Source organism: Ursus arctos, unplaced genomic scaffold (genome assembly GCF_023065955.2).
Source record: "Ursus arctos isolate Adak ecotype North America unplaced genomic scaffold, UrsArc2.0 scaffold_22, whole genome shotgun sequence".
Taxonomy (NCBI): domain Eukaryota; kingdom Metazoa; phylum Chordata; class Mammalia; order Carnivora; family Ursidae; genus Ursus; species Ursus arctos.
The window spans coordinates 59400897-59415261 of record NW_026622897.1 but is presented as its reverse complement, the minus strand read 5'-3'; the positions used below and the strand labels follow the sequence as shown (position 1 = coordinate 59415261).

The window sequence follows — 14365 nt, the reverse complement described above, 5'->3', positions numbered from 1 at the left end:
TGAAGCCCATCCTCATTACTAAGAGTAGATTTGTTACTTAAAGTTAACTAATTGCAGATATTAGCCACATCTATCAAATACGTTCATGGCAACACCTAGATTAGTGTTTGATTAAATAACGGTACTGTGACCTAGCCAAGCTGAGACGTAACACTAACCATCACACACGATATTTAAAAGAAACTCTCTCAATCTCTCAATACCAATTAAAAAAACTGAGATCTGCTTTCTCCATTCCTCCATCCTTCCTGTTACCAATGAGAGGCGTTCCCCCACTTTTAAAGCCAAGCTCCAGACCTTTGCTCTGGAACTCTCTCCTGCCTTCACTTAACAAATACTTGTCGAGCATCAACTGTGTTGGGCACTATTTTAGGTTTTAGTTACAGCAGTGTACAAAACAATAACATTGACAAAATTCCTGACTTATGACTTAGAGAATGTAAATTCTAGTGGGAGGTACAAGTCATAAATAATAAACAGAATGAGCCCCTTTACCTATTTCACCAATGGGTGAAGGGGACCAAAAGGTAAATAGAAATAAAAATAAATATAATTATGAATATAATTATGAATCACAGGACTGGCCAACACATAGGATATGATTTAAAAGTCTCAATTTCCATAGAAATATTACTGATCTTAATCTTCACCCTCTTCAGTAGAATCACATTTATAGAGAATTTATATCACTATTCTCAGGAAAGAAAACACCTTGAATCTGAAGGAAGAGAATTACCTGCAAAAGCCCTACAATGGTTTCTATCCTAACCTAGTTCCTGTTTAGATTAGTTGATAAAACACACCTATTCCAAAAGCTCCACACTATTTACTGTTTATGGGTGATAACAGTCTAAAATAGTCTTGCAAGAAAAAAAAACCACAGTAATGCGTGTAAAACACTGCAGGGGACAATGCCAATATAAATAATTTTGTATAATCATGGTAGTCTACAGAACAAATTTTATTAGAATCTTGATCCAAAATTAAAAAGAAAAAAAAATAAATAAGTTATATATAGTATTTACATGTAGTATATATAAACTATATCATATGTGAGAAATGACACTGCTATGGAAAAAACAGCAGAATTAAGAGGAGTGTCTGAAAGGAGGATAGGTTGCAATTTTAAAACAGCATAATCAGAATAAGCCTTAATAAAAAAGGAGACCTCTAAGCAAAGACATGAAGAAAAGGAGGGTAGCCCCTCCCCCTATCTTTTGTTTGGTAAATTCTATTTCATCCTTCAGATCTCAGGTTCCAAATCACTCCTCTGGAAAGCTCTCCTGCATCCCCCACACAAGTAAGTTAGTACTACTGTACGTTCCCGTTACAACGCATATTATTCTTTGTAACATTCACCACAGTTGTGATTACTTGCTCTATACTGACCTGCAGCACACCTGTGTTAAGTTCCGAGCGAACAAGGATTGCACCTCTTTCATTCAGCTCTGCATCTGCAGGGCTTAACAGTGTTGGCAAATACACTCACTCGGTTATTTGTGAAGTACCGAATAAATGGACGAAAGTGGGGCATACCCAGAAAAGGAAAAACAGAGTCCAGAATTAGCATGATGTGTCTGAGCACCACAAATAAATGGATCCTTTTATAACCAAGGGTAAGATAATCAAAACTGAGGAAAGAGGATTGAAGATGAGGCCAGAGAGATCTTCTGGGACCTGGTCACAGAGAGCCTCAGTTGTGATGCTAAAAAGTCTGAAGGTGATGGAAGGTGTTAGGTAGATGAGTACCATTATTTTTGTATTTTGCAAGAATCACTCTCAACCAGTATGGAAAATGGATTGGTAGGTGTCTCCTAATAGCCATTCTCCTCCTCTTCCTTAGTAACAGAACTCCCAATTTTTAACTGGGTAAAAAATGACTGGTAAGAATAAAGTGACATTTCCCAGCCTCCCTTGTAACAAGGTCTAACCACATGACAAATTTCTGATGTGCAACTTTTCAGATGTGTCTTAAAGGGAGGAGGATATGCCCCTTTCACCCACTCCCTGCTCCATTCTGCCCTAGGTATGTTTGTGTGCAAAGTAAAGCTCCATCCTGGGTCACATGATTGAGGGTCATACCTTTGATACAAGCAGAAAGCTGAGGAGTAGCTTGGTTCTTGGATGACTGTGATGTCACGCCAGTCTTGGATTAGATGTTTACTTGAAAGAGAAATAAGTTTGTGAGTCACTATCATTTTTAGTCTCTGTTACATATACCTTAGCTAAATGCTAACTAATCAAAGGGGTCCAGGCTCAAGAAAGAAGCTGTTAGATGACTGCTGCTGTCATCTATACAAGAGCTGATCAAAGTTTGATCAAGGTAGTGACAAAGGACATGGAGAGAAGAGAAAGGGTTCAAGAGATATTTAAGCAGAATTATAATGCTTAGAAATTGAGTGAAACTAGAAAGACTGATTTGCCCCAGACGGAAGCTTTCAGGTGTTGACTCATCTGTGAATATTAAGGGCAGAAGATACCATCCAGTAAGATTAGGAATGAAAAACACCTCTAAATCATTGGCAAAATGTTAAAAGTTAAATGCAGACTTATTTCTGTCTCTTCTGATATTAAGCCTTTCTCTTCCTATGTAAATAGTAGACTGAGCTGGGAGGAAACTGAAAGATGTTCATTCAACAAATATTTACCAAGCACATATTATGTGCCAAGCACTGTGATAAGGGTACAATGGTGACCAATACAGCCATGGACTGTGACCTCATGAGGTATGTAATTACCAACTGTTAGAAGTGCTACATGCCATAAACATGGGGAATTATGGGAGCTGGAGTCTGGAAAGAGTTATTTGAGGAAATAACATTCACGCTAAGTACTCAAGAATGAGTAGAAGTTAAGTAGGTACAGCGAGGGGAAAGCACTGCAAGGCAGGAAATGGGGCGAAGGCCCTGAGATGGAATGGTAGGGGAGAGGTTAGAAGAACGGAGACGGCAGTGTGGTGAGAGCAGGGAGAGGGAGCAAGTGAGGTGTGGTTCCATTCAGTTCCACAAACAGTACTGACGGTCCAGTGTTTGACAGTCGATGATAAGATAAAGCTGAGGTGGGCAGGGGCTGGATCACGCAGGGTCTCAGAGGTCACAGGCAGAATGCGTTTTTATCCTAAGAATGGGAAGCGGAAGTGGATCTGAGGTAAAGCAGCAATTGCAGCAATCCTGTTGGAAGATTGTAAAAATGGGGAGAAGCAGACAGAATCAAGGGATATTTAGAAATGTAAGACGTAAACACATGGGATTTGGCAACTGAGTGAGGTTTCTATCTTCTCCAACTGGAGGAGTACTAGGTATGGGAGGAAAGCTGATGAGGAAAACATGCTGAGTTGGGATGTTTTAGAGAAACCTAAGTGGGAATGTCAATCAAGTAGCTCAGAGGAGAGATCTGGGGAGGCACCAGTAACTGAAGCTGAGTGGGGAGGACACAATCCTAGAAAAATGTCTGAGAAAGAAGAGGCCCTAGAGAAACGTTTAGACGTAAAGGCTGGAAGCAGGTGAGCCTCAAAGGAGGCTATAAAGTTGTGGTGAAAGTAGTAGTAGAACCATGAATGGAATCACGGGCACCAATGAACGATTGCCAATGATGAGGAACTAGTCAATAGTACCAGATGCTACTGAGAAGCGAAGTAAACTGAGGACTGGGAAATCATCACTGAATTCAGGGGTGAGTCATTTGGTGGGCCAGGGTGACCTCATCAAGAACAATTTCAGTAGAATAAAGATTGTAGAAGTCAAAACAGACTGGATGGAGGAATGGGAATGGAGAGCGCCACAGTATCCAACTATTTTAAGAAGTTAAGCTGTAAAGTGGAAAAAAGAATAGGATGGTAGCTGGAGGGGAAATAAGGTAGTGGTTCGTTGTAACAGAGGAGTCATAAGCATGTTGGAACAATGGTGAGAATATAGTAAAATAGGAAGAAGTCAGAGATTCCCAAAGAAGGAAGGGCTAGGATGCAGAGCAGGAAGAGGCATTGGCTTTAAGAGGCACGCTTGCCCTATTTAGATGGAGGGAAAGAGAGAATGATGCTGATATAGGGGGTGACCAAGTTTTGTTGTGAGATTTTGTGGGAACTCCTGACAGCTTCTACTTTTACCTATGAATTAAAAAATAAGGTTACCTGCAGAAAACTGAAGAGAATAGTAAGGGTAATAAGAGGCTAAAGAATGTTGATTTGAAATTATCACTGCAGGGAGCAGCAGAGACTGGAAAAATCTAGTGGGATGATAGGGGTTGAGATTCCATTTTACGCTGATAACCATGAATTCATAGTGATATAAATCTGCTCTGTAGTGATTCCCTTGGGCTTTTAGCTGTCCAAATGCAGACACAGACAAATATCTCATTTTATCTGAGTCCAACAAAGAGATGACCAAGAAATTTAGCCTGCTCCCAGAGAATTTAAGCAGGACAGGGATCTAAAGACAGGTGTTAATGGAGAGAAGGTACAACCACTGGCTTGAATGCTCCAGCAAAATCAAAGAATAGTAAAGGAATATATCAATAAACAAAGTAGAAGGAATACAGTCAGTAAATAAGATGCTGGTAATCGTGTTTTAAAGATGGAGCAGTTTGGGGTAATGACAATGGCCAGGACATAACTAAGGGAGCGGGCGGCTAATCATGGGAGACGGAGTCAAGAAACTAAGAAACCAAAATACTGAATGGAGTATCGAGGGGTTATAGGAAAACCAAGGGCTAGCTATTTCGAGGAAAGTAGGAGAGCAGTGGTTAGTAAGGGCAGGTAATGAGAGAGGGTGGTATAGTTCAACAGGCTCAAAGGCATCAGACTTTGCAAAGGAGTAGGCAGTTATGTTCTGAAGCCACAGTGGCAAGAACGCCAACTCTGTCTCCAATATGTATTTGTGATAAGAGAGAAAGCTTTGTTAACATTTATTCCCATTTTGTGCTTAAGACGTCACACTGCTCTCATTACACCAATGGGTATCACTTCATGGCAAGACCTGAGGGAGACGTCAGTGACTACAGGAGATGGAAAACAGGAGTAGGGTTCTTCTCCTAAGTACTGAAAATGTTTATGAACAGAGAGGAAAGAAGAGGTTAAAAACTTAAAGGATTAACTGATGGATTACACTGAGGGCTACTTGTTTTTCCAAGCCTAGGGACAGGCTGGGTGCAGATGAGCGATGAAAGATAAACTCTGGAAATTCAAAGAACATAGCCTTAGAGTGAAGACAGATCTTGTTCTTAGCCCTTCTCCAGCAAGTAGTAATTATGTGACATGGAAACACAGACAACTCACAATGGAAATTTACTCCAAGGATACACACAAATGTCCATGTGGAAGAGTCCTCCCACCAACAGCACAGTATTCCAGGTCTCCATTCTCGTCTTGGAATTGGTTAAGTTCACAGGCTGTTTTAGCTGCAGTTATACTTTCCAAGGAAAGAACTTTATTGGGTAGACACAAAGCCACTCTGTAGGGAAGTTCCTGGTCAGCAACTTATATGTTCTTACCAAAACCTTCTGTTCAAGATATAGGAGCTAGAGGCAAAAAGCTGTTTGGAGCCACTTCTCTCAAGAGGTAACTATGTATAAGACAGGGTTCTGGTACATTCTGGATTGCTTCCTCATCCATTAAGTGGAGATAATATCTCTTGTAGTTTTGCTACAAAGATTAAGATAAAGTAGGACATATTTCAGTATCAGAACCCATACAAATTGGGTGGCTCAATGGATATTTTGAGAGGCAGCCTGGTGTAGTAAAAAGTACATGGATTTTAAAGTCAGATCTGTATCTATAAGGGTCTGCTACTAGAGAATTTCAACTTTCTGATCCATACAGGGGAGAAAAATGTCTGCTCTGTGGGTGGTTGTAAAGAGTTTTTTTATTATTGTGGGAGCCTATGTCTAAGCGCTTCCATTTCCTCTGTAAAAAATGAAACATGGTCACCTGATGGGAATAGTTGAACGTGAAGTGGGGGATAAGGAGAACAGTATGAAGGTGTAAAATAATTGCCATGGTGATTAGGAGATGAAATATACCAGGAAGCCACAGAGGGCTGCTCGTTGGTAGCGAGGGCTCAGCTGAAGTTGGAGACCTTGAATATTTACACAGCTGTGTTTTTCTCTAGCAGTCTGAATAGAGGAGCAGAAAAAATAAAACAGCTGGAATGATACAAAAAAGACACAAGGGAGGCAAGAAAACGCAGTGATGGAGCGATAGGCCATTCAGACTGCTGAATACAGAAGTAAATTTCACAAGGAGGGCAATAAATGAAAGAAAAATGGAGAGGCTTAACATGGAATAACAGAACAGGAACGGTGGGAAAAATGTAGAGCAGAGGATGGAAGAGCTGAAATTACAGACATGCAGGTAACGATAAAGAAGTCCCAAGGATTTGCTTTATCCCTTTTTTCCCCCCATAACCACCATAGCCTACTTCTCCCTTGGGCTTCTGTCATTCAGGTCTGGCTATATTGCAGAATATGATCCCCCAAGTTTCCCCCTTCTGACTCCTCCTGAAGGCAAGCACACAGACCTTCTTTGTGTAAAGGCTTTACCGCTCATCCTGGGGTAGACAGAAAATAGTAAGAAAGTAACAACTTGGGAAAATAGTTGAAGTTCCAGAGCACCCCAAAATTCTTAGAGGTTTTATCTCTGTTCTGGGGCTACTGACTTCCCAGGAGGCACAGCCTAAAAACCCCATCATTTCTTGATCTGTTGTCCTTAGTTATCTCCTCCTTTCACTACATCTAGCAGAATATAGAGTCCACAAAAGGAGTTATGAATAAACGCACACCTAGCTCACAAATGAGCCATTTAAGTCAGACAGATTTAAGTGAAGGACCCGTAGAAAGAGGTCTCATTTTCTCTTCCATCTGGGCAGGAACCAACATCCTGTCGATGTTACTAACATTAAAATTGTACCCACAGACCTTGCTTTAACCAAGTGCCTGGGAATGTTGAGGTTTTCCTTCTACACACAGAAGGCAATTTCTCCACTGCCACGGCTGAGGCCAACAGATATGCACTAACTGACAGAATAAAGGATGGTGCCAATAAAGTGGGCAAAGCTTCCCCGCCCAGAACATAAACCAAAGAGAGTAAAAGCGGGTTTATTGGCTCCAGGAAAAGGAGCAATAGTACCCAGCTCTCAGGCAACCCCTCACTCTAAATACAGGCTGCACCCAGCCCAAGGTCCCCTGGCCCCTTCAGTTTGAGGGTCCATCCAGCGCCTCCCTTCCTGGGGATGCGGAGGGCTAGCTGCCTGATGGCGAGGTTCCGGACTGTTCAGCAGCAACACCTGGCCCAGCTGAGGCGGCCTCGTAGTCTGCGATGCGGCGCTGTACCAGGGCAGGCATGAGCTGCACGTAAGCGGCCATGAGGCGGTGGTTGGAATGGATCAGCTTCCCAGCACAGCTGTGCAAACAGGCCTCCTGGAAGGAAGACAGGGTGAAGCAGAGGCCAAAGATGTCCTGCCGGGTCCGTCTCCTTCCTTCCCATCCCTAGCCTAGGGGCGAGGGTCGTGGAAAGGCCAGGGCCAGAGGCAGGGGAAGCTGGGGTTGGGAACAGTCTACGGCGAACCTCCCTACAGAGTTCCCCACCTAACCTCCTCAGCATCCAGAGCGCGGTGGTGCAGGCTGGGCACGCAGCGCTGGAAGCAGAGTTCCGTCATCCGATTGTAGACCAACAGGAAGTCCCGCAACTAGGAGAAAAGGGGACAAAGAACTCAGCGGTAAGGGGGCACCTCGAGGCCGCGTCGCTCGAGGTTTCCTAGGACCACGCGCACAGCCCGACGTTCCCAGCCCTCGGACATCCGGCCAAATGGACAAGGATGCTAGCTGAACTTTAGCTGAACTTATGGCCCTGCGGCGACTCAGCACCCACTCACGTTCCTCAGCTGCTGCTGCTGCTGCTGTTGCTGCTGTGGCTCCATCGCGCCACGGGCGCACACTACGTCACTTCCCGGCAGCTTCTTGGTAACGCCCCGGAAGTGCTCTTTTCTCCCTCCCCAGGGACTGAGGGGTTGGCTTAAGGATTGTCCTGCCCCCGGCTTAACGTCATTTCCGCCCTTATAATCTGCGACGTGGCCGGCTTCTTCTGCCCGGGAGGGGACGTCACTTCCGCCGAGTCCCTGACCTGCTGCTAGGATCGCGACGGGAACTGGAGCCCGAGGTCCCCGCGCGGCCCGGGCCTGGCGCCCTGAGGGGAAGAGCGGCCCGGCCCGAGGTGAGAAGGACATGCTTGGGCGAGGGGAAGTTGAACGCACGAACCTGCCATTAGCGAAAGATGCCACTGAACCCTGGGGAAGGATGAGGATACACCTGATGCCCAGGTGTATGGGGCGGGGGCGGGGACTAACACACCTGGGGGACATAACTGACTTTGGAAGGGATCACTATGTTCTGGGAAGAAGAGGCTTTTCCCAGAGGCCAAGAACATACATCAACTGATTCAACTAAGGCCTGGGGGGAGGGCCCGAGGAAGAGGAGGTGCATGGGATGGAGGAGGGGGAGACCACCTGAAGGAAGGGGGAAGAAACACCAAGGGAGTGTGAAAGACCAAGCAATGGAGAACATACCTGAATGGAAGGAGTGGGCTCCTGAGCCTTGGAAAGGGGTTAATCTGGTGGGAGGAAACAGCTGCATGGGGATAAGTTCCAAGACAGCACAGACCTTCACTCTCTTGGTCACTGCTGTGACCTCAAATAACGCATGACACATAGTAGGCACTTAATAGATGTCTGTTGAATGATTTAATGCATGAATGATCACCTGAGCCCGGGTGGGGCTGGGGGTTCATGAGAAGACATCTGGGGCCTGGATGTGAATGCGGAAAGATGTGCACCTTGGAGGGGAGAAATACATATCCATGAGAAGAAAGGAGTAGTGGCCCAAACCCAGAATACTCAAGTCTTAGGGCAACCTCTGAAATCTCTGAAATGGTGGGGGAGACCTTTCTTTCCGGAGTACTGGCCAGTTTCCAGAAATGTCTGTGTTGGTCTTTGCAGGGCGCTGGGGTGGAGACTTTGACTCCAATCCCTTCCCTAGCCATGACGGACGGGATCCTAGGGAAGGCAGCCACAATGGAGATCCCCATCCATGGGAACGGTGAAGCTGGGCAGCTTCCTGAGGATGATGGGCTGGAGCAGGTGCTTCTGTTTGATTCTTTTCCATATTTTTTCAATTTAGGAATCCCAAATCATAAGCCCTGGGCTCTCACCCCATTCCATTAGTTTTCCCCTAACTTATCTAACTCCCTCCAATCTTTTTACAAATCTTCATTCTGATTCTATGCAGACTTCCCTTGTGTGCTCTCTCTGTGATGCTTCAATCCAAGCTTGTTCTCACCCCCCAAATGCTTCAGCTGCCCCAATGTTCCTGAAGCCCCCCTCTTCTCTGGCCTATAGGACCTCCAGCAGGTGATGGTGTCAGGACCCAACCTCAATGAAACCAGCATTGTGTCTGGTGGCTATGGGGGCTCTGGTGATGGACTCATCCCCACAGGTATGAATGATCAGAACAGGAGAGGAAGCTTGAGTGGAGAGAGGGAGAGGAATGGTTCTGGGGAGTATAGGATATGTCTAAGATAGTTTGAATTATGTCTGGAGATCTTGGGAACTTCTGCTAGTATAAGCTCTATGCACTGTCCTTAGCCCAAGGCTAGAGCCCAGGGTTGTCCAACTGCTCCCACTTGCCATTTAGCCCCTGAGATGTGACCATTTGTCCTTTCTCTGCTTCTACCACCTGAATCACGTTAAGAACTCTGTTTCATGGAAGTTCTCCCTGCTCTGGAGCTTGAGACTGATTTGGAACTCTGAAACTTCTCAGAGTTTTGCTTTAGACTCTAAAGTTTAGAGAAGCAACTATCCTTGAATCACACACTGACTAGGATTCCACATGAGAATGTCAGTGAGGTTTCCTGTTATCAGGACCCACCATCCTGGACCTCCCACCCCATTCTCAGCATATTTTCTTCCATTTTCTCTGCCCCTGTACACCAGCAAGTCCCTCCCCCCACTCTAGCCCCCATCACCACCTCAGAAGGAGGCCAGATGTATATTGGGATTTGGGTCTCAGGGCACAAGGTATGAGTTCTTCCTAGGGAGTAGGAGAATCTCATTGTCTCTAGTTTCTGCTACTTCAGAGAAGTCATTTCCATATGCAGAGTGGGAGGTATGGGTGGAGCCACAGAAATGTCTGGTTATATCTGAGAGAGGCTGGTGTCAGAGAACTTGGTTCTTTAGGGTCTGGCCGCCATCCATCTCACAGTACCACTCCTGCTGGCCCCGGAGATGAGGTGGCTCGGGGCATCGCTGGAGAGAAGTTTGACATCGTCAAGAAATGGGGCATCAACACATATAAGGTGGGATTTAAGCACTTTTCTCTTCTCCCAAACTTCCCGTGGGTATCTTTTCCCCATCTTCCAGATTTCACTATCCCATCTATGGCTGAGACTAGCAGTGTGGGGATGCTAGGGTAGATACTTGTTGGGGGGGGCAGGGTGCTAGGGTCTCTGACCTATTCCCCCACTTCCCAATCAGTGCACAAAGCAGCTGTTATCAGAGCGATTTGGCCGAGGCTCCCGGACTGTGGACCTGGAGCTAGAGCTGCAGATTGAGTTGCTGCGTGAGACGAAGCGCAAGTATGAGAGTGTCCTGCAGCTGGGCCGGGCACTGACAGCCCACCTCTACAGCCTGCTGCAGACCCAGCATGCACTAGGTGACGCCTTTGCTGACCTCAGCCAGAAGTCCCCAGAGCTTCAGGTGCCTTGGTCAGGCCAAAGAGGGTGGGGGGACTGGGCCCGGGCCCTCCCAGGCAGTCAGCCCTCAGCCTCCCTCCCTCCCTCCCTCCCTCCTGCAGCCCAGAGGGAGAACCCCTCCAGGGTAGGCCCAGCCCTACCCCCAGCAGCATTCACCCGTGGAGTCAGCCTAAGGGTTTGTACAGAGGTTCAGAAGTTGGAGGGGTGGGGGAGGCGGCACGTTAGATGCCTCACAAGTAACCTTTCTCTGCATCGGTGCTCGGCCTAATCAGAGCCCGTCCCTTGCCTGCTGCACTAGCTTTCCCTGTTCTGGTTCTGTGAACTTATCTGAGAACCCCACTCCCACAGTCCTACCCCAGCCATCCCTGGGGCGGCCCCACTAACTTTCTGGCTAAGAGAGCCTTGCTGGAGGCAGTCCTTGGCTGTTCCAGTTTCCATGGCTGTTTCCTCCCTGGGGAGGAGGGGAATGAGGGCCCTATAGCTTTAGTCAGGCAGGTGCTGTTGCTCAAGGCATGTCCTCCCTTCTGCCCTCAGGAGGAATTTGGCTACAATGCAGAGACTCAGAAGCTGCTGTGCAAGAATGGAGAGACACTGCTAGGGGCCGTGAACTTCTTTGTCTCTAGCATCAACACATTAGTCACCAAGACCATGGAAGACACGCTCATGACTGTTAAACAGTATGAGGCTGCCAGGTGTGGGCACCAGCAGGGTGTTGGGAGTTGGCTGGCATGGGTAGAAGTTTGAGCTTTGGGGTCATAAGAATTGAGGAAGGAAAGGAGAGTCTGTGTGGAGGACACAGGGGTGGAGACCAGCCTGTATCACCCCTTCTCCAGGCTGGAATATGATGCCTACCGAACAGACTTAGAGGAGCTGAGCCTAGGCCCCCGGGATGCAGGGACGCGTGGTCGACTTGAGAGTGCCCAAGCCACTTTCCAGGCCCATCGGGACAAATATGAGAAGCTGCGGGGAGATGTGGCCATCAAGCTCAAGTTCCTGGAAGAAAACAAGGTGCCAACCCCACCCCTTTGACCTCACCCCCCCTTCCCCATCTGTAACACTGACCTTCTACCCCTAAGACCCTCCCCATTACTGGATGGGGGAAATGTAGCCTGGCTAAGGTGTGGGATCTTCCCCCAACCCCTTCAATCCCTGGACCTTCCTAGTTACCTGCCCTCCAATCCCTGGCCCTTTTCTGTTGGAGGATTTGGCTGCTAATCTCAGGAACATAACTGGGAAAAATCATCCCCTGAGCTGGGGTACCAGAACCCCAGGCCCAGCAAATCAAGTCAGGTTTCTCCCATCAGACTGACCCTTATCCTTTGGCTCCCTTAGTGGAGGTCAGCCCCCACCCTAAAAGCACCATCAGAGCAGAATCCATGTACCCTGGTCTGGGCTCAGGCTCAAGAAGGGCATCTGAGTCCAGTCTCAGCTGACCCTGCTGGACCCCCAGATCAAGGTGATGCACAAGCAGCTGCTGCTCTTCCACAATGCCGTGTCAGCCTACTTCGCTGGGAACCAGAAACAACTGGAGCAGACCCTGCAGCAGTTCAACATCAAGCTGCGGCCTCCGGGAGCAGAGAAGCCCTCCTGGCTAGAGGAGCAGTGAGCTGCTCCTAACCAAACCTGGCTATCAAGAAGGACATTGGGAGAGGCAGTCCCAGGGTGGGGGAGATTGGACATGGAACATCCCTTGCCACCTGCCTCTGGCTTGGGTTCCCTTTCCCTGGCTGGGGCCCAATACCAGTTTTGCCCACACTGCTGTGGGTAGGGAGGGGGCTTGCAGGCCCAGCAGCTGCTGCCCTGTCCTTTATCTTCCTGGCCTCTGGGCTTCATTCCCAGATCTTTTCCTTCCACTCCACAGCCAAAGGCTATAACAGAACCACTCCCTGGCCAATGGCATTACTCCTCAGGCCTGTCCCCAGCTCCTGGGGTGTGCCCCCTGACCAATGGCAGAGCCTCAAAAGGCCCTGTCAGCCAATGGCAGCTCTTCTTGGGCTCCCCTGGGCCAATGAGGTTGCCTCCAGTACCCTTTGTCCCTCCTCTATGCATCCCCATTGCAGAGAAGGGGACTGGGACCAAAGGGGTGGGGATAATGGGGAGCCCCATTTCTGGCCCTGCATCTGAATGGGCTTCCCCTCACCTACCCACCCAGTTTAATTGTGCTTAGAGCCCTGGAAAATTGGGACCTAGCACTAGGAATAAACCTTTCATAAAAGCAGGCCCAGTGAGGTCAATTTGTGGGGGGCTCTAGGAGGGTGGGCTGGGTGGAGAAATGCTCAGTCTAGTCATACACCAAAATCCTGTCAAGCCAGAAAAGCAGAGCAAGATAGGTGGAAATCACAGGTTTCAGGAACAGAGAGCCTGCTCCTCCCCCAGCCCCAGCTGGAGCCAAAGCTTTATTTGCTCTTTAGGCCAGCCCCGAGAAAGCTATGGCCTTAAGAGCACAGGACCTAGAGGGGGTTGGGCCCGCTGACCTTCATCATCCATTCATTCATACAGCAAATATTTACCGAGTGCTTTTATTTGCCAGGCACTGCTCTAGACCCTGGGGATACATCAGTGAATAAAACACAGTCCCTTCCCACATTGCTTATGGCCTAATGGGGGATAGAGACAAGTAACCAGGCAACTACAATGCAGTGATGAGTACTAGGATACAGAAGTTCAGGGAGCTGTGTGAGTGCAGAGGAGGGGCATCTAGCCGAGATGGGTGGAGATGGGCTATCGCCTTGAAACTAAGACCTGAATGGCAAGTAGACATAGGCAAAGAATAGGGAGAAGAGCAACCTAAGCAGAGAGGCCAGCATATGCGAAGGCCCTGATAGGACTTGGGAGGAATTCAGTTTGGAATGAAAAGTGGAGGGGGAGTGGCTAGAGGACTACAGAGGTGAGGCAGTGAGGGGTCACAGTGGGCCTGTTCAGGCTTATGATAAGGACATTTGCCCTCAGGAGAAAGGGAGCTGTAAAGCTTTTTCAAGCACGAGTTGGATGGCATGGGAGAAATCTAAAGTTGAGGAAAGTAGGGCGCATGAGGCTTGAAATAGTGTCATACAGACCCTGGCCCCCTCACACTGGGTAGTCTAGTAACCCTGGTCCCAAACCCAAAAGAAAGTATGAACCCGGAGGCTCAATCACAAGCATTGGAGCACCTGTGCTGGGCGCCAAAACTCATCAGGTGGATGAGAGGTTGAGGGTGCACCCAGGTGTTGAGCCCTATCAACCTTGTTTGAGGCAAGGAATCTCCCCAACAGCACTTTGATTCAGTCAGCGCCAGGTACCGTCACTTCTGTGCTCCTTGACCAAGGAGAGCTCCAGAATTCGTTTCAACATTCTCCACTACCTCTCTGGAGGGCTGGAGGAAGAGGACAACCCAGTCAGCAGCTTCTCGTAGCACTGAGATCCATGCAGCCTGATTTTGCTCTTTGCCACATACTGCAGCCCCCAGGCAACCTTTCTGGGTTTTGGTCAGCCTGCAGCCGTCTGACTGGAGCTTGATTATTAGGTTGGGTGTTTCACATACAAACCCCCACTTCGTGGGCCACTGGGGACTTCCAACATGAAAGGTACTGAATCTCCAGGTGACGGGAAGCAGGCTTTAAAGCAGAGCTCAAACCCTGGTTACACCACTTTCTA

The 14365-nt window shown here is 47.8% G+C and overlaps 3 protein-coding genes across 4 annotated transcripts in view; 1 reads left to right on the top strand and 2 right to left on the bottom strand.

The window, feature by feature from the left end:
• DNHD1 (dynein heavy chain domain 1) overlaps positions 1-1478 on the bottom strand; it is a 79691-nt gene extending 78213 nt beyond the window's left edge. The window contains 1 exon segment of the mRNA XM_026486188.4: positions 1390-1478. The gene's annotated coding sequence lies outside the window, so the exon portion shown is untranslated.
• On the bottom strand, positions 946-7935 carry TIMM10B (translocase of inner mitochondrial membrane 10B). The gene is made up of 3 exons (XM_026486189.4): positions 7863-7935; positions 7581-7676; positions 946-7407 (listed from the first exon to the last, which is right to left on the bottom strand). Exons 1-3 carry the CDS (start codon positions 7905-7907, stop codon positions 7231-7233), a joined length of 318 nt encoding a protein of 105 aa, XP_026341974.1. The 5' UTR covers positions 7908-7935; the 3' UTR covers positions 946-7230.
• Positions 7936-8083: 148 nt separating this feature from the next.
• Positions 8084-12950, top strand: ARFIP2 (ADP ribosylation factor interacting protein 2). 2 transcript variants are annotated; one of them, XM_044379486.3, is made up of 8 exons: positions 8084-8200; positions 8982-9122; positions 9381-9477; positions 10218-10336; positions 10515-10736; positions 11267-11424; positions 11566-11740; positions 12065-12950. In XM_044379486.3, exons 2-8 carry the CDS (start codon positions 9024-9026, stop codon positions 12347-12349), a joined length of 1155 nt encoding a protein of 384 aa, XP_044235421.1. In that variant the 5' UTR covers positions 8084-8200; positions 8982-9023; the 3' UTR covers positions 12350-12950. The 2 variants fall into 2 exon arrangements, with proteins under 2 accessions (XP_044235421.1, XP_026342007.1); XM_026486222.4 differs by having other exon boundaries at positions 8086-8200; positions 12183-12950.
• Positions 12951-14365: the final 1415 nt, after the last annotated feature.